Source organism: Giraffa tippelskirchi, chromosome 4 (assembly GCF_054371585.1).
Source record: "Giraffa tippelskirchi isolate mGirTip1 chromosome 4, T2T-mGirTip1v1.2.pri, whole genome shotgun sequence".
In the NCBI taxonomy this organism is placed as follows: Eukaryota; Metazoa; Chordata; class Mammalia; order Artiodactyla; family Giraffidae; genus Giraffa; species Giraffa tippelskirchi.
In genome coordinates this window covers 29,005,027-29,029,340 of record NC_137278.1, presented here as the reverse complement: position 1 = coordinate 29,029,340, position 24,314 = coordinate 29,005,027, and the positions used below count along the sequence as shown (strand labels likewise).

The following is a 24,314-nucleotide window of genomic DNA, read 5'->3' as shown; positions in this document are numbered from 1 at the left end:
AAATATCATAAATGGGTATATAGTATTAAAATCAACAGGAACATATTTGCAAAAGAACTGACTACAATTGGAAAGCACGGTGATTAAAATTAAAATTCCATGGGTAGAATAAACATTCAATTAGACACAACTGTAGTGGGAATTAGCAAACTGGATTTTGATCTGATAATATAGAATAACAATAGAATGAACCACAGAATGATGAAGAAATAGATAATTTGAAAGAGAAATCAAAAGACATATAAGTAAGCAATTTCTAAATATATTGTAATAGGATACAAACCAAGCTGCTATTATCAAGAGACTGTAAAACACAGTGATTTAAATAAAATGGGTTTATATCTCCCTCCCTTAAAGTTCTGAGTAGAAATGCTCTTGAAGTTGAAGAGAGCCTCTGCCATTCTCAATATGTTTTCCAATATTATATAAACATGCACTGTTTCTTACCAATAGAAATTTGTGGGAATGAGAAATTCCAGGGCAAGCATCTTGTCTTCAGGAAAGTAATCTGGAGCTTTCCCCAGCACCTTTCCTCTCATACTAATGGTCAGAACTCAGATATATGGAGACATTCAGCTGCGTTTATAATCCCAGCCATAACACATCAAATTGCTCTCATGTTTCCAATCTCTCTCTCTTCTGCTTCAGGTGTAGAAACCCTCTGCCTATAAAAGGTTTACGTGATGATATTATACACATTCAGGTCATCTCCATATCTTAAATTCAACTGTGCCATTTAGCATAACATAATGATGGGAGTGCCATCTCATTAAGTTCACAAGTTCAGGGAATTAGGACATGCAACCATTTTTAGAATTTTGCCCAGCACATCAAATAAGCAAAAAATTAAGAAGAAAGTAATTTAAAAAATAATGATAGTAAATTAATGAAATAGTAAAATAAAGATTTAATGGAAAAAAGATCAAAAAAGACAAAGTGTGTTCTTTGAGTTGACAAAGTGGACAATTAAATTTTCCAGATTAAGTAGAGAGAAAAAGCTAAATAAACACTATTAGGTGTGGAAAAATGGGCCATAACCACAGATGTGGCACAGATTAAAGTAATGATATGCTAATAAATTCAAAGAGTATCTGTAGGGAAAGAGTTCCTAGAAAAATATATGTAGCAAAAGTAAATTTAAGATGAAATAAAAACTATCAGTAGTCTTAAACTTATTAAGAAAACTGTATTAAATCTTCTGCTAAAGAAAACTCTAATAGTTTCATAGGCTAATTTTACCAAATATTCATGAAACACATAATTCCAATATCATACAAGCTTTTTTAGAAAATAAAAGTTGAAATAATTCTTCCTGATTCTTATAAGAGTTTAATAAAACTATGAGATGAAAACTCAACCTAAAGCAGCATAAGCTAGGAACCATACAGATAATTTTACTATAGAGATGCAACATTCTTAAACAACATATTAAAAATATAACGTACATGTATATCAAAAAATACATTACAATGTTGCGTTTATTTCAGAAATCCATCCTTTTTTTTTAAGCATTGAAAAACCTTGTAGCATGACTCAGCATATTTGCTAAATAAGAGAAAGATCATACACAACTCTCTACTCATTCATTTCCTAATTTCTTAAGTATCTAATAAATACTATGTGTTATTCTAAGTGCTAGAGAAAGAGCGGTGAATAAAATAAACAGAAATCCAGAAATTGCTGCTCAAATCTTGTGGGAGAGAAAGTTGTTCTAGAAGGTGAAAACCAGCATTGTGCTTGTAAAATTTTAACAACCAGAAAACAAACAAAAAGCTCTGATTTTAGTATTTGCTGTTTTCTGTGATGTAATACTCCTCAGTTCAGTTCAGTCACTCGGTTGTGTCCAACTATTTGTGACACCATGAACCGCAACATGCCAGGCCTCCCTGTCCATCACTAATTCCAGGAGTTTACCCAAACTCATGTCCATCGAGTCAGTGATGCCATCTAGCCATCGTATCTTCTGTCATCCCCTTCTCCTCCTGCCTTCAATCTTTCCCAACATCAGGGTCTTTTCAAATGAGGCAGCTCTTTGCATCAGGTGGCCAAAGTATTGAAGTTTCAGCTTCAACATCAGTCCTTCCAATGAACACCCAGGACTGATTTCCTTTAGGATGGACTGGTTGGATCTCCTTGCAGTCCAAGGGACTCTCATGAGTCTTCTCCAACACCACAGGTCAAAAGCATCAATTCTTCGGTGCTCAGCTTTCTTCACAGTCCAACTTTCACATCTATACATGACTACTGGAAAAACCATAGCCTTGAACAACTAGACGGACCTTTGTTGAAAAAGTAATGTCTCTGCTTTTTAATAAACTGTCTAGGTTGGTCATAACTTTTCTTCCAAGGAGTAAGTGTCTTTTAATTTCATGCCTGCAGTCACCATCTGCAGTGGTTTTGGAGCCCCAAAAAATAAAGTCAGCCACTTTTTCCACTGTTTCTCCATCTGTTTGCCATGTAGTGATGGGACAGGATACCATGATCTTAGTTTTTTGAATGTTGAGTTTTAAGCGAACTTTTTTACTCTGCTCTTTCACTTTCATCAAGAGGCTCTTTAGTTCTTCTTCACTTTCTGCCATAAGGATGGTGTCATCTGCATATCTGAGGTTATTGATATTTCTCCCAGCAATCTTGATTCCAGCTTGTGCTTCATCCAGCCCAGCATTTCTCATGATGTACTCTGCATATATGTTAAATAAACAGGGTGACAATATACAGCCTTGACGTACTCCTTTTCCTATTTGGAACCAGTCTGTTGTTCCATGTCTAGTTCTAACTGTTGCTTCCTGACCTGCATACAGGTTTCTCAAGAGACAGGTCAGGTGGTCTGGTATTCCCATCTCTTTCAGAATTTTCCACAGTTTATTGTGATCCACACAGTCAAAGGCTTAGGCATAGTCAATAAAGCAGAAATAGATGTTTTTCTGGAACTCTCTTGCTTTTTTGATGATCCAGTGGATGTTGGCAATTTGATCTCTGATTCCTCTGCCTTTTCTAAAATCAGCTTGAACATCTGGAAGTTCACGGTTTACATATTGCTGAAGCCTGGCTTGGAAAATTTTGAGCATTACTTTACTAGCATGTGGGATGAGTGCAATTGTGTGCTAGTTTGAGCATTCTTTGGCATTGCCTTTCTTTGAGATTGGAGTGAAAACTGACCTTTTCCAGTCCTATAGCCACTGCTGAGTTTTCCAAATTTGCTGACATATTAAGTACAGCACTTTCACAGCATCATCTTTTAGGATTTGAAATAGCTCAACTGGAATTCCATCACCTCCGCTAGCTTTGTTCGTAGTGATACGTCCTAAGGCCCACTTGACTTCACATTCCAGGATGTCTGGCTCTTGGTGAGTGATCACACCATCATGATTATATGGGTCATGAAGATCTTTTTTGTATATTTCTTCTGTGTATTCTTGCCACATCTTTAGAGAAGATACTTTAGAGAAGGAAATATTGATGAGTTCAGAGAAAGAGAAGGCACAATTGCTGATGTAATGTCCTTAAGTAAAAGAAAGTGACTGATATGTATACAAATACAGAACAACACAGATCAATTCTTAATTCTAATGCGATAAGCAAAGATGATCGTTGTCATCTCTTGTACCAGATGCTGGTATAGGGAGTAGATTTGATGGCAGGAATCTGTGAAACTTGAATTTTGATTATTTCAGCTTTCTCTGCAGTGGAAAGTGAGCTATTTAAACTGGACAGACAGCTGGATAAGCAAATGAAACAGAATAGAATTTCCAGAGAGAGATCTACACATATATTGACTCATGACATGGGAAAAGTTAGCATTGAAAATCTTTGCTCACTGCATTGTGGTGAGGAAAGCTGTGTACTAAATTGCACAAAGAATGATTTTACACATGGAAAAAACTAAAGTGCATCTCTCTTTTACACCACAGCATCACATGCAAATTAATGCCAATTGAATTAAAGACTAAAGTCGAAAGGAAAAACTCAAAAGCTTTTAAAAGAAAATATCTTCATGATTTTGTGTATGAAATGAGTTTTTAAACTCATAATACAAAAGGGAAACTCATACACTGCTAAAAGGAGAGCAGACTGGTAGACTTGTGGGCAGTTTTCATCTGTAAATGCTTATACTCTACATCATAAGAATTTCACCTCATGATTCACACCACAGAGAATTTCATATATATCAGAACACAAGGTACATATCTTTATATTACATATATATATTTGTAAAATATAAACACATATTTATAAAACATCATACAGCATAGTATTTTCAGAATTGCCAAAGAATTGGAATTAAGCCAAACATCTATCAGCAATAAAAATCAATAGATTATTTGTGGTATATAAATTACAGATACAAATATACAGATGAACCTCACAAGCATAATGCTGAGTGAAAAAAATTAAATGACTACTTACATAAAGTTACATACAGTATAAATATATTTACATAAAGTTAAAAATTCAAAAGTAGGTAAAATATATATTTAAGGGATATATTTATACATGCTTAAGTATATAAAATGATACAAATTCAGGATAATGGTTAAATCTGGGAGAGACAAAGAAAGATGGTTAAAGAGGGGCATGCAGGATTCCTCTAAAGTACTATTACTTTTCTATTTTTTAACCTAGATGATGAGTTTCTATTCTTTTTACAATTACCTTTTCTAACTCTAAACCTGCATGCTAAATGGATTCTTTTCAATCCTGGCATCATAACTCATTCTTTAATCATTGAATTGAAGGTTTTTCTTTGGTCTGGTCTTGATTTCCCATTTGTTTCACTTTCCATGTGAACAGTTAAAACTGTATTCATTCATTCAAAATCTATAGGCACTGCATCCACAGATACTGCAAATCAGAAAGAAACAGTGGCTAATGTCTACATAAAGGAAAGATGTTAGCGTATGTATGAACAACTATTTGTTCATCCTGCCAATGTAAAGGACTGTGACCTTTTGTTACTTAAAGACACTTGATTTTGGTTAAAGGATCTATATGTAGGCAAATTGATCAAATTGTGGCTTATGGGAGTGGATCTACGGCCACCAAGGAGGCTTGAGGGCACTTAGGTGTGCCTCTAATCTTCAGAAGTGGTTGTGTATCTTTGGAACATTCATGGGGAGTATATTATATGGATATTATAATAGCCTTGAAGGAGAGCAAGCAGCGGATATTAAAGGTATGTATAGAGAGGGCCATCCACTCTTACCTTTCAGTAATGGTGGTATTTTGAACTGACTTCATATAATAAGCCCCAGCCAAAGAGTTTTCTGGATTTGTTTTTATGTTTTGTTTTGTTCATTTGCTTTTTTGTTTGTTTGGTTTTGATTATGTATTAGTTATAGTCACTCTCATTTCTTCTACTTCACCAGAAATTTTTGTGTGCCCTTGTTCCTCTTTTTGGAACAGGTCAAGAAATCCCCCATGTTATGAATCTTTCATAGGTCCTGGGGATAATTAAATTGAAGTAGAAAACTATGTCAAACCTCTGATATTTACTTTATTCTCATCAAGTGAATTATAATTAGATTATGCTATCTGATAACTTGAAATAGATCATGGTGTTTTTATTCCCTCATCTCAGCCATCTTCTTTTCTAGTGCTTAATTCAGTATTAAGACAGAGCTTCTCCACTAGCAAAGAAACATTCATTTTATTTCATAATGCAGCAGAAAGAAAATATGACTTCTGGATTGAAAATCTGGTTTGATTCCCATGTCTTATTAAATTTATGAACAATCAGGCATCTTGCCAAGCTTCAGAAACATACATAACTGAACTACATTGAAAACTGGGAGATAGTAGTTCATGAAACTGGTTGCCAGACTGTGGTCAGTAGGCAAGCTGAGACTTGACCTGGATAACACTGGGGACACCAAGATCCCCAAAAAAGGTGATCCTGAAAGTTACAGTCTAAAAAGAAAGCCAACTTTTGAGAATTTGTAGACATAGCCTACATATTGGGAGGCATGGATATAGTAGAGTTTAGAGCAAAATGCGACTCCTTTTACCAAATGGCATCTTTTTTTGCCCAGGAGCATTTCAACTGTGCCATCCACTCAAGTTGTAAAGTATTTTTGCCTACAAGATTTTTTTTTTTTTTTTTTAAGCTTATAAAAGCAGATTTAGTTAATGCAAAATAAAGAGTTACTTCTATAGAACAGTTTTAACTCTGGGCTACCGCCCTGCCAATCACTTTGCATCCAACCGCCTTCGTTTGCTGTGGGAAGAGTCCAGCTTTGCCTTCAGCTTCCGCTTTCTCTGGGCTGCACTGTTCTCTGGGGTTTTCGTCGAGGGTCTGGCCCGAGTCTTTCCACTGCTCTGCTTTCTATTTGTGGCTTTCTGTGGCCTGGAAGAGGACTCACCTGCCCCTTTTTGCTTTGCAGATTTTGTCACCAGATCCGAGGCAGAGGGCTGGGTAGGTCTTTTGTTTGCATTCTCTTTTTCTTTCCTGGAGGGCGGGCAGCTCTTCCCCGGTGACTTTTTAGGGATCTTCACTTTATTCTCTTTTGAAGACGTCTTTTTGGGCAGCTGGCTGCTTCTGTCCCTTGTGGCTGGCTTCTTGGCAGCAGAGATTCTGGTGGACCCATCAACATGCCTTTCTTTGCTGGCCTTCATCGCAGGCCCCTTGTCCTTCCTGTCCTGAGTGCTGCCGCCTTCTGTCCTCTTGCGTTTATTCTGAACCTCTGCTTTTGACAAGACCTCAGGCACCTGCTTCCCTTTCCTTGCCTTCGTTCCATTGGTGCTCTTGGGCTTAATGGGAAACCCATCTGCACCGACTTGCAGGGCGAGCTTGGGGGACATCAGAGGGTTGATGCACACACTCTTGCAACTCTGTTTGCTTTCCACAGCCGGACCAAATGGGCTTTCGACTTTCTCGTTCTTGATCAAACGCTGCTGGGCTCTGAGCTTTCCTCGAATGTTGGAGTATTTTCTAAGGATGCGGGTACTGGCTGGGGTCGGTGAGTTGGTAGGAGGATGGCTGCTTCTACCTTCCTTGACCTCCTCTACACTCTCTTCAGGACTGGGGCTGAGGCTCATGTCACTGCCATCCTCTGGCTCCACTTGGTCGGGACTCTCTCGAAATTTAGCCCAGAGCTTCTGTGTTTTCCAATTGTTCTTGGCAGGAGTAGCTCCGGGAAATTTCTTCAAGTGTTTTTTCAAGCGTTCGGCCTGTAGTGAACTGGGGTACAGGCTGGAAGGAGGGTACTTCTGAAGAGGGTGCTTGATGGGTGGGATGTCACCTGGAAGACGAGTATTGAGCTTCTTCACAATGACCAGAGACCGGGTTTCAGTTGTCTCTAAGAACCACTTACAAACATTAGATAATTTAAAGTTTGTCATAAACAGCATCTGAACAGGAGAAAACTTCTGAACCTCCAGTGAACCCCGACATTTCCGTGACCTTTTCTTGCTTTTCCAAATCTCCTTCAGCTTATCAGACTTGTTCCTTGCCCTTGGTGTTGGCTGGGCTTCTTTCTCCAGCTGGATCCAGCCCTTCTGAACTTTCATGTACTGGGCATTGAAGTTGGCAATGAGCTCTTGGTTCTCCTCCTCAGCACACCATTCCACAAACTTCGGCTGCTCGTCTACCACAGTGTCCACGTCACCCTCATCTACGGGATCTCCACTCTCAGAAGCTGCGTTTTCCTTTGGGACTGGGTTTCCTTGTGCTGCTTCCTTTTCGGAAGTCACTTTTACAGTATCCAAGGAGTCCAGACAATGAGTGTGTCTTAGGTTGTAGGTGGAGGAGGTCAGTCTTGTAAGCCTCGGGGCCCATTTTGGGGGCACTGCAGTGTCATCATTTCCACTACTTGATGATCCCAGTGTGCTAGACGGCACGTCATCACTATCGCCATCTTTATGCTGGCTGTCGGCATTGTCTATTTCATTCACGGCCTCCTCCGTCTCCTGCGCAGGAACAGGTTCTGGCTTCCCCTGTGATTGCTCTGGGAAAGTATAAGGAATGCTTTCAGAGGGCTCTTGAGTACTGTTCTCACCTAATTTAGACTGAACATAGATTTCCAGTTTCTCTCCAGGCAGGGGCTGGCCAACTGTGGCTAAGGGATCACTGGTGGGGAACATACTTCCTTCTTCCCCCTTGACTTCTTTCACCAGCATGTTTTTAAAAGTCTGCCTGGTGATCACCCCACCCCCTTCAACCTCCTGCTCAGCATCTTTCTCAGGGGTGTTTTCGTTGACAATTGGGTTTTCAGTGTTTTCCGCAGCTTTTGTATGGAAGCCTTCAGTCAGGAAGCTCTCGGGTGTTGTCCCAACAGGGTACCCTTCTTTTTTAGAGCGTTTTGCAGCAGAACTTTTAGAAACCTTAACGTCAGCACAAGGAGAGGAAGAATCTGAACTTTGATTTTTTAGGCACCTCTCGGCAGAGGAAGAATCTGCAAGTTGACTTCTGAGACATCTATCAGAGGCCTCAGGGAATTTTCTACCTTTTTTCTTCTTGTCCAGATTCTCTTCAGGTGACTCGGTGTTTCGATCGCATGCATCTTTTTCTGAAGGATGTTTTACATCACCATCCTCTCCCTCTAATTTTCCTGTACCACCTGCTGCCTCACTTTCCTCAATTTCACTGGGGTTTTCATTTGTCAAACTGCTGCTTTCCTTCGGGAGTGGGTCGGTATCTAGGTCCTGAGTGTCTTCGGTCTCAGCCTCAGTAGCAACACTTGGCTCTTCCTCGGCCTTTCCTGGGCTCATGGGAGGATCCAAGCCCGCAGGGGGACTTTGATTTTCTGAACACAGAGGGCTTTCCTCTCTCTCTGCTGTTTCAGGAGGGGAACCAGGCCTGGGAGCAACATCGTCACTGCCTCCCTCAGAAATGCTCTCCGCGGAGGGAAGCAGGGGACAGTCTCGGGGTACACTCATCTCCTCTGTACTCAGTTCAATTGGCTGCTGGTCTCGTTCAGGGGAAGACATCTCACTTCCCATGGGAGCTGAGACCATGGAGCTGCCTTCTGGTGGGTCCTCTTCAGGAAGATGAGCAGGGAGGGGGCACACTGGGCTGGAGGCTACTGTTTCCTTTGATGTGGGGGAGCCACTGGGGTTTGCATTATTCGTCACGGGGCAAACCTCTGGCTCTTGAGATTCCTTTTCAGGTGAAGCATCTCTGTCTCCTTCCATGAGAGGGGTTGTTTCTTTACTAGGTTCTTCAGGCTTGTCTTCTCTGGGATGCTCTACTTCTACTGTAGGTTGAGGTGCTGACATGACAAGGGTCTGCTTGGGAGTGACCACTGCCTCTGATGCCACAGTTGAGCAGCTCGCTTTTTCTTGGGAGTGTAAATTCTTGGCCAGCGTGCGAACAGTTGGCAGCTCACAACAATCGCCATTGAAAAAGTATCCTCGAGTACTCTTTCTGGCTGTTTTCCGAGAGGATAATATTGATCTTTGATTCTCAAAGTGGCATTCTGTTATAGGCTGGCTGATATAAACAACATCACACTGGTTATCATAATCGTTTATCCTCAACCCTGATGCCCTTTTACTTTTCCGAGCTGTCTTAATGGAGGTGGATATCATCTTGGTTCGTGAGTGTCCATTCGATGCTTTGTGTACAGGTGGCATGGGGCTGGGGGCTAACCAACCATCTTTGGAATGATCAAACTGGCCCTTATCACTGGGCTGTAAATGGTAACCCATTTTATTTCTTCCTAGGGAGTGAAGATGGTTCTCTTGCTTTGGCCTTGAATCTTGTTCACATGCCTCTAAGTCCTGGCGTAAAGGTGTTTTTGAGCTACACTGTAAAGCATTCTCTTTGTCAGCAGTTCTAGGTGAATTCCCCATAAACCCTGAGTCCCAAGCCTCTTCTGATAAAGCTTTGAATGAATTTCTTTGCGAAACAATACAGCTGTTGCTCTCCTCATTATTTTCAGCTGCCGCTTTTACTGCAATTAGATTTTCTACTAAAGCTGCGCTCTGCACATGGTCTTTACCATCTTCACATATTTTCACATCTGTGTCTTGCTCCTGTTCAGTGGTCTGCCCCTCCAGGTTCTTAGAGATGCGGTGGAAGTTTAATGAGGAAGAATTCGGTGCAGTGAGGTATCCCAGAGTGGAATTATCCATTGAATTAGGTTTAGTGGTTGGAAGTTCAGAGGAATCTTTCTGGACAATAGTCAGAGTCTTCTCTCTTCCATCTACAGAGTTTGTCTCAGGCGGAGGCTCCTTTAGGGCCTGCTCTGTCAAATGTGGAGGGCTGTGGGAGCCTGCAGAGTCTATGGGCAAGTCTACAGAAGTAGACGACTTCATGTTGAGACACAGAGCATCCTTTTCTGTGTGTCTGGTGCTAAGCTGGGCACAGCCAGCATCGCAGGTGGAGGCGTCCATGGCTCCAGAATCAGAAGACTGCAGGTCCTCGGAGCCGGGCTGAGACTCAGTGTACAGATCGTTCAGAACACGAATAAACTGCTTCTGATGATGTGTGCACAGTTTGACCATAAACTTCTCCAGTGGGGACTTCGACTGATGGTTAGAATGTACTGCTATTGCCTCTGCTGAGTTCTCACCGTTCCCTTGAGTACTGGAGCAGCCTGGAGAATGGCTCAGGGAAGTGCTGCCAGCACACGGACTTTTCTTAGTGGATAGATCAAGTACACCGTCTTGTTCGCTAGGTTCTGACTGAGACTTTCTGACAGTAAGGTCCAGAGGTGAGTCTTGGTCAGCCATGAGAAGTTTGCTGAGCACAGGGTTCTGAGCAGTTGCAGCCGTGGGAGAGGTGGTGACTGGAGATGCTTTCGGCAGGCTTTGGTTCTTTGTGCTATTGGGCTGGCTGGGGTCCTGAGTAGAGCTATTTTTTGAGGTATATTCAGCAGCAAATTGTTGGATCATTCGCTGCATGATCTCACGGGCCACTAGGGGAATACTGGGGTCGGAGACCCAGGGACTGTCTTTTCTACAAAAGACTGCATTGAGGAACTCTTCTGCTTGTCTCTCGAATCGAATGATTTTTGCTTGCTCTTGTTTAAGCAGAGCTTCTTGCCCAGCTCCCGAAGCTGGCTCATCCAGACCGACTAAGTGTCCCTTTACTTTATCTCTTCTCAAGCAACAGAACAGACAATTTTCATCAAAAGTCCAATCAGAAATGCTTTCAGGTTCACAGTCTTTAAATAAACTGAGATCTTTTAATAATGCAGGTCCAAACAGCCCTTCAAGAATACTTTCAAACCTTTTTGGAGGGGGGTTAAATATATGAGTTAAGCCCTTATGGTCCCGCCGGCCGCCGCACAGAGGGAAACGGGACCCGAGCGTCGAGGATTAACTCCCCGGCCGGTGCCGCCACCGCCGCCCGCAGAGGAAGTGCAGCCGCTGCCCCCCGCGGCCATGACACCCCACTTGGCTCGGTCAGGCGGACCCGGGGCCTGTGACAGCTCCGGTTCCCTCCGCCCCCATCTCCACCTCACGCCTCGCACACGCCCGAGCGCCGGGCGCCCGCCCGCCCGCCGCCCGTGCACGCGGGGACAGGGGCGCGCGCCGCTGCCGCGCGTGGGGGAGGGGCTGCGTGGGACGCGGAAGGCGCCGGCCAGAGCGGAGCAGGAGGCCGAGCCGCGGCCCAGCACGCCCCCGGCTCCCGCGCTCGGCTTTGCGGGACCAGCGGCTGCGCCGCTCCCGCTCCAGTGGCAGCGGCGCGGGGCGAGTCTCCACAATAAGCCGGCGGCGGCGCCGGGCCACCGGGCCTGCCTACAAGATTTTTAAGACATCAAATGAAATGCTGGAAGTAGCCAAGTTGAGTTGGATTAGATTTTCTTTTATAGTTCTCACTCAGGCATTCTGTGATATACAAATGACTTTTACTAAAAATCTATGAGCACCTGGATAAACACATTGCAAATCCTGATTACTTACATATATACTAAAAAAACAAACAAACAAAAAAAAACTCTGGATGAGATTATGGAAGGAGAAATCAATTTTATTGGCAAAATTCAATCTTCCCTACTGAACACTGAAAAATCTTGTTAGTGATGCCTTCAAAATTCCACTTTGACCAACATTCTGAAGATTTGAAGGCAGGGATATGATTTTTCTACCTTTTATAGCCCTAAGACAATTTCTTTATTTCTTTTCTCTAAAGTTCAATTTGATTCTTTGTTGGTCAGTTGCTACGTTGTGTCTGACTCTTTTCAACCCATGGACACTTGACTTCCCTCATCCTTCACTATCTCCCAAAGTTTGCTCAAACTCATGTCCATTGAGTTGATAATTCTGTGTAGAGAATGTTATTTCTCTTTCATAAGTGTTTTGCATAAATTAGTTATTAAATGTATAATGTCTATTGAAGTTCCTGGCAATTTGTAAATATTCTTTAAGGAGTATTTTATCATCATGATTATTATTATTCTCAGTTACACTCATTTCATAAACCTACCAATTAATTAGCAAACATGTATTGACATCTAAAAAGGTACTGTTCTGAATACTGGAGATGGCAGGAAAAATTTTGCCTATGTTCTATGCCTCAGTTAGCTTGTTATTTAACTAGAGTAACACATCACATAGACATGTGTAAGCTGAGCTGAAGGAAATAGGAAGCAGAATAATAGCACAGAAAGTTAAGTTCAGTCTGTTTCAATCCTATCGGGCAACAAGCATGGAAAGGTCCCTAAAGGCTGGATCTCAGATGAGGCAGATCCTGAGGTCTTGAGCTGTTTGTTAAGGGGCATTTGTGTAAGTGGGTGGAGAGAGTGGGGAGCAGATATAATGCCACTTTCTGTGGTTTTCCATGCTCATTAACTTGGTAGACACCCTACTTTATAAGTTACATGATTTCCCAAGTGGAGAGGAAGTTTCATAGCAGTAGCTCCCAGATAAATGTGCATCTTCGTGCAATTTCAACCACAATTGGAAAGACCCAAGCTTATGGAACGTTGGATGACACGGTCCATGTGGCTAATAACAAAGGTGTCTGAAGAGATCTGCAGAAAGTTTTCCCAGAGCAGAACCCAAGCTGGAAATGAGAGAGAACCTGGAGGAGACTTGAGTGCACAGTCAAAAAAATACCATGGCAGCAAAGCAAATGACTTCCTCCTGTGGAATGGACCTAGCCTGCAAGTTCAACTCTTTCTTCAGTATGGGGTCATATTTCAGCTGCCAGAGGACTTCAAACTATTATTAGTGAAAAAGCCTCTGAAGCTTACACCATGTTATCTGGTCAGTGACAAGCAAGTGACGTGAATCTGAAGAGGAGCCTGGTTTCTATCTTGACCAAATCTACCTCCTGACCTGGAAAGCTGGAGGCTATATCCTGGTGTGTGTGTGTGCGCGCACGCGCGCAGAAGCGGGGAGTTATATAAATACATATTTTCCCCAGAGCTTTGTCAGTAGCGGAAAGAGAGAAGAGGGGTGTTCCTACTTACAGGGATGGAAAGAGGTGGGGAGAGTGGGGAGGAGTCAGGGAACACAAAGGAAGAGGAGGAGAGCGGGGCGGGGGGGAGAACCATGTGTTTATTCCAAAAACAATTTACTCAGCCAGTCATTTTTGGTACTCTTGCTATTGCTGAGGCAGAGAAGAAAATATGCTCAGAGAGTGTTCTTTTTATTTCTTTCCCTCAGCCAAACCTCCTGCTGACAGGCTCTGCCCAGGAGCCATTTTTTTCCAGCAAGGGTCTGCGAGAGTTTTGGTGGATGAGCAAGGGCCTGAGTGCCTACGTAGTGAGATGGACAGAGGGTCCTCCACCTTGCAGAAGCCCCTATTCCCCTCTGCACTTGCTGAGGTTATCAGATAGCGAGGGTGGGGCAGCCCCCCCCACCCCCGGTGGGGCAGCCCCACCCCACCCCCACCCCCACCCCCACCCCCGTCAGACTGTGATGCAGTATCCATGGAAGGCAGTCTTGCCTCAGGGGGACTGGGACTCCATAGCCACCATCTCACAGAGGTTTGTGGAGCATCATTTCTGTTTGTGTTTTCTCACAGGGGCCCTGCCTTCTGAGGATTCCAAAGGCTGTAAAAACATATTTAAAATAAGCATTCTACTATGGCTCATAAATTTAAGCCTGTGTTTTGTAGCATGTGATAGGTAAATATCGGTGTGTTTATTGTTTGTTTTGTTTTGCCTTTTGTTTGTTTTAGAAAAACAGATGTGGAATCAGAATATGAGGGTCCAATCTAAGGCACTATGCCTCTGGATCAGCTTATCTAGACCATCTGCCATTGACTGAGCCAGGATCTACTTTAATGACCGAATCTTCTATCCCTGGCTTGTGTAATATCTTCTCAAAGACCCCACTCCCCAAACTACAGAGAAATACACCACGTCCTCCATTCTGCTTATCTTGAGTTTTTAGGCAAAAGGTTGTCTCTCTCATTGGTTTTTGATGATCTAGAAACTAGTGTCTTTATTGCATTTGCTCATGGATGGGATTTTTTCTTTTCTTTTTTTTTTTTAAAGGGTTTGTATCTTATTTATCAGCCATTCTGTAAGATAGGGTGAGGAATGGAGGAAGTGTAAATATCATGTGAGCAAAGATAAAGGGTTTATGTGTGAAATGTTTATTTGTTACATCAATTTTGAAAGCCATTAGCAAGTTCTGTTTGACAATAAAATTTAAGAGTAATGTCCTTTGACTACTCCAAACCCTTTGACTATGTGGATCACAACAAACTGTGGAAAATTCTTAAAGAGACAGGAATACTAGACCACCTTACCTGCCTCCTGAAAATGTGTATGCAGGTCAAGAAGCAATAGTTAGAACAGGACAAGGAAAAACAGACTGGTTCCAAATTGGGAAAGGAGTACATCAAGGCTGTATACTGTCACCCGCTTATTTAACTTATATGCAGAGTACATCATGCAAAATGCCAGGCTGGATGAAGCACAAGCTGGAATCAAGATTGCCAGGAGAAATATCAATAACCTCAGATATGCAGATGACACCACCCTTATGTCAGAAAGTGAAGAAGAACTAAAGAGCCTCTTGATGAAAGTGAAAGAGGAGAGTGGAAAAGCTGACTTAAAACTCAACATTCAAAAAACTAAGATCATGGCATCTGGTCCCATCACTTCATGGCAATAGATGAGGAAACGATGGAAACAGTGACAGATTTCATTTTCTTGGGCTCCAAAATCACTGCTGATGGTGACTGCAGCCGTGAAATTAAAAGACACTTGCTGCTTGGAAGAAAAACTGTGACCAACCTAGATAGCATATTAAAAAACAGAGACACTACTTTGCCAACAAAGGTCCATCTAGTCAAAGCTACAGTTTTTCCAGTAGTCATGTATGGATGTTAGAATTGGACCATAAAGAAAGCTGAGCACTGAAGAATGATGGTTTTTAACTGTGGTGTTGGAGAAGATGCTTGAGAGTCCCTTGGACTGCAAGGAGATCCAACTAGTCCATCCTAAAGGAAATCAGTCATGAATACTCATTGGAAGGACTGATGCTGAAGCTCCAATACTTTGGCCACCTGATGGGAAGAACTGACTCACTGGACAAGACCCTGATGCTGGGAAAGATTGAAGGCAGGAGGAGAAAGGGACAACAGAGGATGAGATGGTTGGATGACATTGCTGACTCGATGGACATGAGTTTGAGCAAGCCCTGGGAGTTAGTGATGGACAGGGAAGCCTGGCGTACTGGAGTCCATGGGGTCGCAAAGAGTTGGACACAGCTGAGTGTCCAACTCAGCTTCAAATCATGCTTCAAAGAATTTCCACAGGAAGTGGTGAGAGGGATTGTGACCCCATGGATTGTTACCTGCCAGGCTCCTCCATTAATGGAATTTTTCAAGCAAGAATACTGGAGTGGGTTGACATTTCCTACTCCAGGAGATCTTTCCGACCTAGGGATTAAAAATGTGATTCCTGAGTTGGCAGGCAGATTCTTTTACCACCAAGCCACCTGGGACACCCCTATATATGGCTTACACTTACTATTTTATGTTAAGAAAAAGATCAAGAGGATAAAATGAGAAGTCATAGACAGGGAGAAGATGTTTGCAAAAGACAAATATGATGTTCCATGCTTAGTCACTCAGTCATTTCCGACTCTTTGTGACCCCACGGACCGTAGTCTGCCAGGCTCCTCTGTCCATAGGGATTCTCTAGGCAAGAATACTGGATTGGTTTGCCATGCCCTCCTCCAGTCACATCTGATAAAAGACCATTATTCAAAATATGCAAAGACTTCTTAAAACTCAATCATAAGAACACAAATAACCCAATATGTGGACTAAAGAGCTTAGAAGACATTTCACCAAAGAAGTTATACAGATGGCAAATAAGTCTATGAAAATGTGCCCCATATTATATGTCATTAGGGAAGGGCAAATTAAAAGGAAATACCATTACACACCTATTATAATGACAGAATCCAAGGGGCTTACCAGGACGTGGAGCACAGGAACTCTCATTCATTGCTGGTGAGAATGCAAAAGGGTTCAGTAACTTTGGAAGACATCCTGAGGGTTTCTTACAAAATTAAATATAGTCTTACATAGGATCCATAAATTTACTTTCCTGGTATTGACCAAAGAAGTTGAAAACTTATGTCCAGGCAAAGACCTGCACATAGATGTTTATAACAGCTTTATTCATAATTGTCAAAACTTGGAAGGAACCAAGATGCTCTTAAGTAGGAGAATGGATAATGAAACAATGGTGTATCAAGTCAATGGAATATTATTCAACACTAAAAGGAAATGATGCTTTTGAACTGTGGTGTTGAAGACTCTTGGGAGTCCCTTGGACTGTAAGAAGATCCAACCAGTCCATCCTAAAGGAAATCAGTCCTGGGTGTTCATTGGAAGGACTGATGTTGAAGCTGAAACTCCAATACTTTGGCCGCCTCATGTGAAGAGTTGACTCATTGGAAAAGATCCCAATGCTGGGAAGGATTGGGGGCAGGAGGAGAAGGGGACGACACAGGATGAGATGGCTGGATGGCATCACCAACTTGACATGGGTTTGGGTGGACTCCGGGAGTTGCTGATGGGCAGGGGGGCCTGGCATGCTGTGATTCATGGGGTCGCAAAGAGTCGGACACGACTGAGTGACTGAACTGAACTGAACTGAAAAGGAAATGATTAAGCCATAAAAAGATAGAGATGAAACTTAGTTCAGTTTAGTCACTCAGTCATGTCCAACTCTTTGCAACCCCATGGACTGCAGCACGCCAGGCTTCCCTGTCCATCATCAACTCTCGGAGCTTGCTCAAACTCATGTTCATCAAGTTGGTGATGCCATCCAACCACCTCATCTTCTGTCATCCCCTTTTCCTCCTGCCTTCAATCTTTCGCAGCATCAGGGTCTTTTCCAGTGAGTCAGTTCTTCCCATCAGGTGGCCAAAGTATTGGAGCTTCTTACATACTACTAAATAAAAAGAGCCAATCAGAAAAGGCTACATACTGTGCAATTCCAGCTATAAGATGTTCTGGAAAAGGCAAAACTATGGAGACAACAGAAAAATCTGGGTGTGTTGGGTGCTGAGTAGGCAGAGTACAGAAGATTTTTACAACAGTGAAAATATTGTTTGTGATATTATAATGGTGGCTACATGTCATAGTATATTCCAAACCCATAGAATGTACAACATCAAGATTAAAAAACCCTAATATGAACTATAGACTCTGGGTGATAATGATGTCAATGTAGCTTTATCAGATGTAACAAGTGTACCACTTTGGTGGGGGGATGTTAATAATGGAGAGACTCTAAATATGTGAGGATATGAGCTAAAAGGGCAATCTCTATACCTTGTTCTTAGTTGTGTTGAGAACTTAAAGCTGCTCTAAAAATAAGCTGTTAAAAAAAGAATTTAGTTACTAAAAGCATAAAATAACAGTTAAATATTTAGAAACTACTTTTTTTCTTTTTTATTGGAGTATAATTGCTTTACAGTTTTGTGTTAGTTTCTGCTGTAAAATTAAATGAATCAGCTATATCTATACATATATCCCCTCCCTCTTGGATCTTCCCCCATCCCCTCATCCCACCAGTCTAGGTCATCACAGAACACCAAGATGAGTCGAAAGTACATTTTTTTAATATTTTTTTTAAATGAGTTTATGTATTTATTTTCGGCTGTGCTGGGTCTTCATTGCTGTATGGGTGCTTTCTCTAGTGGCAGTAAGTGGGGCTACTCTCTAGTTGCAGTGCACAGGCTTCTCATTGCAGTGGCTTCTCTTGTTGCAGAGCATAGGCTCTAGGGCAAGTAGTCTCAGTAGTTACAGCTCCCAGGCTCTAGAGCATAGTCTCAATAGTTGTGGTGCAAGGGCTCAGTTGCTCCATGGCATGTGGAATCCTCCTGGACCAGGGATCCAACCCATGTCTCCTGCACTAGGGGGCGGATTCTTCACCACAGAGCCACCAGGGAAGCCCTGAAAATACATGAAAAAAATAACTACTAACATTATATAAAATAATAACAGTAGCTCTAAGAGGTTATTAGCAGTGGCTGACACAGTACATACTGAATAAACACGCATTGAATGAATGTGTATGATTACGTATGAGTGTTTGCTCACTCTTGCATACACACCACTCAATAACTCAAAATGCTTTTAGTCTATAACCTGAGGAACACTCTAATTTAATCCAAGTTGGCCCTTTCTGACATAGTTCTGCTGTACTAGATGAAGCAATTTCACTGTAGGAGGCTTTCCTAGAAGTTTTGTTTTTTAATGATCATCTCTGTGTTTTGTTTTGTTTTTAAGCTGGCCGGTAGTTTTGTAATCAGACTTTGTTTTATAGATTTTGCTTTTAAAAATCCACTGAGTATTTCTGTATCCCTTGAAAACTGACAGCAGAACTGGCAAAATGTCAAGAATGATTCACAAAAATGCCAATACAGGATATTCTTCAACAGAAGGAATACATCTTTGGAAGATTCTCTGTCTGGGTTAATTAGTGTTCTTTCTGAAACTCTCACAGAAATATCTTAGAACTGCTTTTATTAGTGGGTTTATCCATAGAATAGAAGTCCTGACTGGACTGTTAGTCTGGCCTTAATACAGTGATATCTGTTCTGACAATCCCTGTCTTTTTGATTGGAAAAGGATTGCAAGGAGACTCATTATTAGCTATTGTTATGAGAAATTGGCTCCTCAGCATGGAGTTTAATCTTTGAAGTGATTTTTTTTTCTAGTCCTAGAATACAGATGGCACTGAATGGAATGCCCTGTATTAGATAGAGTCAGATGGAGCATCAGCCCAGAATTACACACTGTGGATGTCCTGGTTATTGGTCTTTCCCTCTCTGCCCTGCTCCCTGAAAACCTCCCCGTATGAATGGATCCTTTTAATCAGGATAAGCTCTCTCCCCTGTCAAAACACATCAAGGGGCACACTGAAGGTTGAGTGAGGCTGACAGATACTGAAACTTCACTCCCAAATAAACGCCCTTTTATAGCTGCTGATCTCCTTTTCCCTTTGTCTGTTTCCATTTTGGATTTTTTGATGTGGGTGGTTGGTGAGATAGGATCGGGAGGATATCATCTCTTGAGGAGGTGTGCTTTTTCTGCAGCTGTATATTTTCTGTATGTTGTATACATTTCATTGAGATGGAGCAGGCAAAAACAGCTCCTCCATACTTTTTCCTTCTGTTCTACTCTCATTGCCCTGAGAGGTACAAGTCATACTTTCTAAACAATATTATTCAGACTTACTACATTTCTATTTTAATAATCACAAAAGATATTTGTGTAACTCATTAAAAAGGCATATTCTCAATTCTCATTTGATGTAGCTGGGTAAGGTAGGAAGAGAAGGCAGCTTTAAAAAAAATTGTTTACACTTTTTCTAGAATAACTGAGGCCTAGAGTGGTGAAGTGGCTTTCAAATCTCCAAGCAGAAAAGTCAGAACCATTGTCCTGACTTTAGACAGGAGAAATCAGAAAGTTAAGCACTAACTTTCTCTGTGCACCGCTTGTGATAGAAACTCACAGTTTTTGCCTTGATAATAGAAAGTAGTTAATTTATACCTGAGTTATTAGGTTTAAATTTCACCCCATCTCCAAGGAAGCATCAAAGAACTGGAGAACTTACAGGGAAAGCAAGGCAAGATCAAGCTGCTGAGTCAGAGAATGGTTGGAGATGAAGACATGCGGGACTGTGTACAGGATTAAGTTTTTATCATCATAAAATGTTCAGACAGTGAAGAACCAAATCAATAATGTGATTAATAATTTGAACATTTATTGAGGTTGTATTGCTATATTAATATTCCAGGAACAATATTATATGCTTAGGATACAAGAATGATACATAGTCTCTTTGGAATAAACATACACAAATATGGAAAAACCACACATATGTTTTCTGGTTCAAGATGACAATTTGAGCCCTGTACATTTAATTCCCTTCTCTCCCAAATTCACATTTATAAGAATATACATGCATATATATATGTAATCTCTGTATATACACAAACATTGGATAAATTTATATCAGTATAGATAAAAAAAGAAATAGTATGTATAAAATACCATGTTGACAGTATCAGATTGAAGGCTGGATTGATAAACCCGAGATTCGATCACTGTGAAGCCATATTACAAAAGATCATAACTAAGACAAAGGGAAATTTTGAGAACAATAAAAAAATGTCTATCACGCACAGCCAACTACATGTTATATAGAATCTGTTTTATTCCTAAAATAGTTCATAAGTTCCACCTCAGTCATTACCCGTCTCTTCCTGTCTCCATTATTCTTACTCTTTTGAGGTCTTATCCACCTCAACCTCGGTGGGCTTCACCACAGGGCTTGTGGCCAATGGAATGTATTCCATGGTGACAGTATACCAGTTTCAAATTTGGGCCTGAGGAAGGATCTTCTGGTTCACCTCACCATCTTATGGTCCTGTGATGCACCTTCGGAAGCACATACCTCAGATATCTGCTATCCCAGAAAGAGAAGTCTAGAACAATCTGTGGGACAAATGGAGAGAGTAGCATTGACGTATATACTCTACTATGTGTAAAATAGAATACTAGTTGGAAGCTGCTGTGTAACACAGAGAGCCCATCCTGCCACTATGTGATGACCTAGAGGGGTGAGAAGGGGAGGGAGGCTGAAGTATGTATGCACACATATACACCTACACTTGTACACACACACATATACACATACACTTGTACACAAACACATATACACATACACTTATGGCTGATTCACGTTATTGTATGCCAGAAACCAACGCAACATTGTAAAGTAATTATCCTCCAGTGGGGTCGCAAAGAATCAGACATGACTTAGCACACACGCACACTCACACACAAATTTTAAAAAAAGAACAGTCCGAAGCTGACTTGCAGCCAAGTCCATCCTATCCCCAGAAAACCATAGCTTACTCATAAAAGTGAGCAAATTAAGTGCTTTCCATTGTAGCCTACTAAGATTTTGAGGTTGAATGTCACACAAAATTATCGTGGCAATATTTACTGATATGACACGGGTTCTCCCCTACTATCCTTGTCATGGGACACACATGCCATTTAAAGCATGTGAGAAAAGAGGAATTGTTCATGAGCAAAGTCATGTCCGTTAGGAGTCTTCCTTGGTGGCTCATACAGTAAAGAATCTGCTCAGTGTGGGATATCCAGGTTTGATCTCTGGGTCAGGAAGACCTCCTGGGGAAGGAAATGGCAACCCACACCAGTATTCTTGCCTGGGAAATCCCAGGGACAGAGGAGCCTGGTGGGCTACAGTCTGTCAGGTCTCAGGAGTCAGACTGAGTCACTAAACCACCACCACCACATGTCCATTAGGGAGAAGGAGGAGTAATCTAGCTAACTTCGTTGTGTCAAAACCAACTTGAGGGGAGAAAAATCCAGCTCTTTTGCTAGTAGCAGCAAGGTTTACTGTAGACTACCCTCTTGAATTGTTGAAATTCAACCAGGTAGAGACACCCATCAGGACAGGTAGCAGAGACCAGAGGAGAAGGACTGGGGGCAAATTTTAATTTTTGGAAATGGAACTGGTGTGTACTGTGGACAGAGATACATAGAGCCTACTCTGGACATACACCTGGTTAGAAGATGTCTTTGATACCATCTCACAACTTAGACATTTGCACCACCTACTAAATAAGGGTTGGATCTCTACCAAGACAGAGCTACTTCAGCAAGCATACATGGCAAACAGACACAGGGAAACAAGCTTCTGTCAGAAGAGTAAAAGTTTCTTGCTGAACAATAGTAATAACTCCCTTTCCACTTGTCATGTCTTGTGTCTTTCTCTGGCAAAATAAAAGTGCAGAAAAGAGCATAAGTCAGCCAGGTGATTGTCAGGGTGTTTCTGAGGAAATTTCCCTATTTCATTTGGTGTTTTTTGTGTGGTGGCCAAAGCCCTCTGGAGTAGGAGTCCAAGCCTGGTGACCTCAGACTCAGTGCTTTCCATGATGTCCATCTTGAAGTCATTCACATAGTAAGATTCGGGCTTCCCTCTCTTTTCTTGGCTGGGCAGCGTGTGGGACCCTAGCAGGAATCGAACCTGCACCCCTTGCATTGAAAAAGTGGAGTCTTAACCACTGGACCACCAGGGAATTCCCATGATTTGGCCTCCCTTGATTACTGTTCACGTCCTTCCCCATCCCTCCAGGTCCAACCCCTGTGTTTCAAAGGATTGGAGAGTTTGCCTTCCATGTATTGAATCTAAGCCTAGTATGGGATATTTCTATCTAGCAATTTAAGCCTATATTATATCTTGGAAAAATGTTCTCAACAATATTGAGGATGTGAATGGCATCCTTCCCTGTTTGGTCACATTGATACAGTTTTCTAAAATACACATATTTTTTATATAACATTGTAAATATAAATGAAAATTTAGCAATGGTGTAGTCAAATATATGGGCTCTGTTTTCCTTCTTAAATGGAAACTTGGAAGCATTTCCAGAGTCTAATGAACAGAATTGACAATGGATTATATATGGGACAGATTTGGAGGTTTAATTTTGTATGGAAGCCTGAAAGATGGAATTGTATTAAGGAAGGCACATATAGGTAGAATTGAATGCTATTCTTTTTGACCCTAACATCTGAGGACCGAATCATGAAAAAGACTACTTCAAAAAATTTAGAAGGGATTTTCAAGGTGATAAGGAGAAATATCAAGATATTACACAGCCCTAGAAACAGATGGTTCAGAAAATCAGTGGACAACACAAAGTGACACATGCTGTTGGAAAATGGATGGGATGAGGATTAAACTGGACATCAGATTGGAAGGTTGAGTAGTCGTGGTGATCTTAGGGAGATTAGTATCAGGAAAGGGCCTGGGCCAGATTGCCGATGGTGAAGGCTGCAAAATTCAACTGCTCTTCCAGGAATTACCTGGCTACCTCTCTTTACTGCATTTTGATTATTAGTTTACTTTGTTGTCTTCCCCAAAGGGCAATAGATCTTGAGGGCAGACATTATGTCTTTAATTTTTGTGTCACCAGCATCTTGCCCTGAGTCTGGCGCATTGGAAGCATTCGCTAACTGTTCCTAAATGAATGAATCTCCAGCTTGAGTGGTTGGTAAGCACCATGTTGACAGGTGTTCATATCACCTTTAGAAAAGCAGCAAAGAAAGCATGATCCCCCTGGAGAGAGTTCTCTAAAAGCCTTAGCAAAGCTTTTCTGTGCAACCTGGAATAGATGCATTGCTGAAGCTATAGTCTACAGAAACTGCAAGGGTAATTTTAGGTCATCACGATGTCATTTCCCTAAATGGAATAACTAGTCTCTTGCTGGTTGGAAATCAAGTGTATTTTTGTCAGAGAGCTTTTGGCGCAGATACTGGTGATGGCCTTGCTGGTTTGAATTGAAGCTTTTAGCCCTCATTCTATAAGCATTGGGTTTGGATCCACATTTAAAATGGAAAATACATTTAAAAATATCTGATAGCCCATTAAAGTTCATCGTTCTGTCATCTTAGCATCTCCTCTCGAAAGCAAGTGTGGGGCTGCTCTCCTCTCAGCTGGAAGCAGCTTTTACACTGACACTGCACACAAAAGCTGATTGTCTCTTCTCGAAGGGGTAAGATCTTCCCATCTCTGAATAGGTCACTTTTTAGAAAGCATTGTTCCAATCCAGCTAAGTTCAGTTTGATCATTTTCTCCTGTTCAGTCCGCTAAAAACACATCCATTTTGCAACTTTAAATTCCAATCTGATTTTTTTCATACTTCATCTCTCATCAAGTTTTTTTTTTTTTTTCTCTTCTCCATTTCCAAAAATACTAGTGTAGTCAAATCTTCGTAGTGTGTATTATGTATATATTTTTACAAGTACTTTAATACATCTATATATTTTATCATTAAGGAAATTAAAACAAGTGGTTGGATTCATTCCTCTGTAAATACTGGGAGTTCTGACCAAGTGTCCATGG

The 24,314-nt window shown here is 41.5% G+C and overlaps 1 protein-coding gene and 1 long non-coding RNA gene across 3 annotated transcripts in view; one reads left to right on the top strand and one right to left on the bottom strand.

Annotated features, from left to right (window-relative positions):
• Nucleotides 1–24,314, top strand: part of LOC145546561 (uncharacterized) — a 363,980-nt gene that overhangs the window by 237,148 nt on the left and 102,518 nt on the right. The gene's annotated exons all lie outside the window — the stretch shown is intronic.
• On the bottom strand, nucleotides 6,090–11,398 carry LOC145544893 (uncharacterized). Of its 2 annotated transcripts, none has more exons than XM_081588277.1 (2): nucleotides 11,171–11,398; nucleotides 6,090–11,025 (listed from the first exon to the last, which is right to left on the bottom strand). In XM_081588277.1, exon 2 carries the CDS (start codon nucleotides 10,840–10,842, stop codon nucleotides 6,187–6,189), a length of 4,656 nt encoding a protein of 1,551 aa, XP_081444403.1. In that variant the 5' UTR covers nucleotides 10,843–11,025; nucleotides 11,171–11,398; the 3' UTR covers nucleotides 6,090–6,186. The 2 variants fall into 2 exon arrangements, with proteins under 2 accessions (XP_081444403.1, XP_081444404.1); XM_081588278.1 differs by having other exon boundaries at nucleotides 6,090–10,517; nucleotides 11,032–11,367.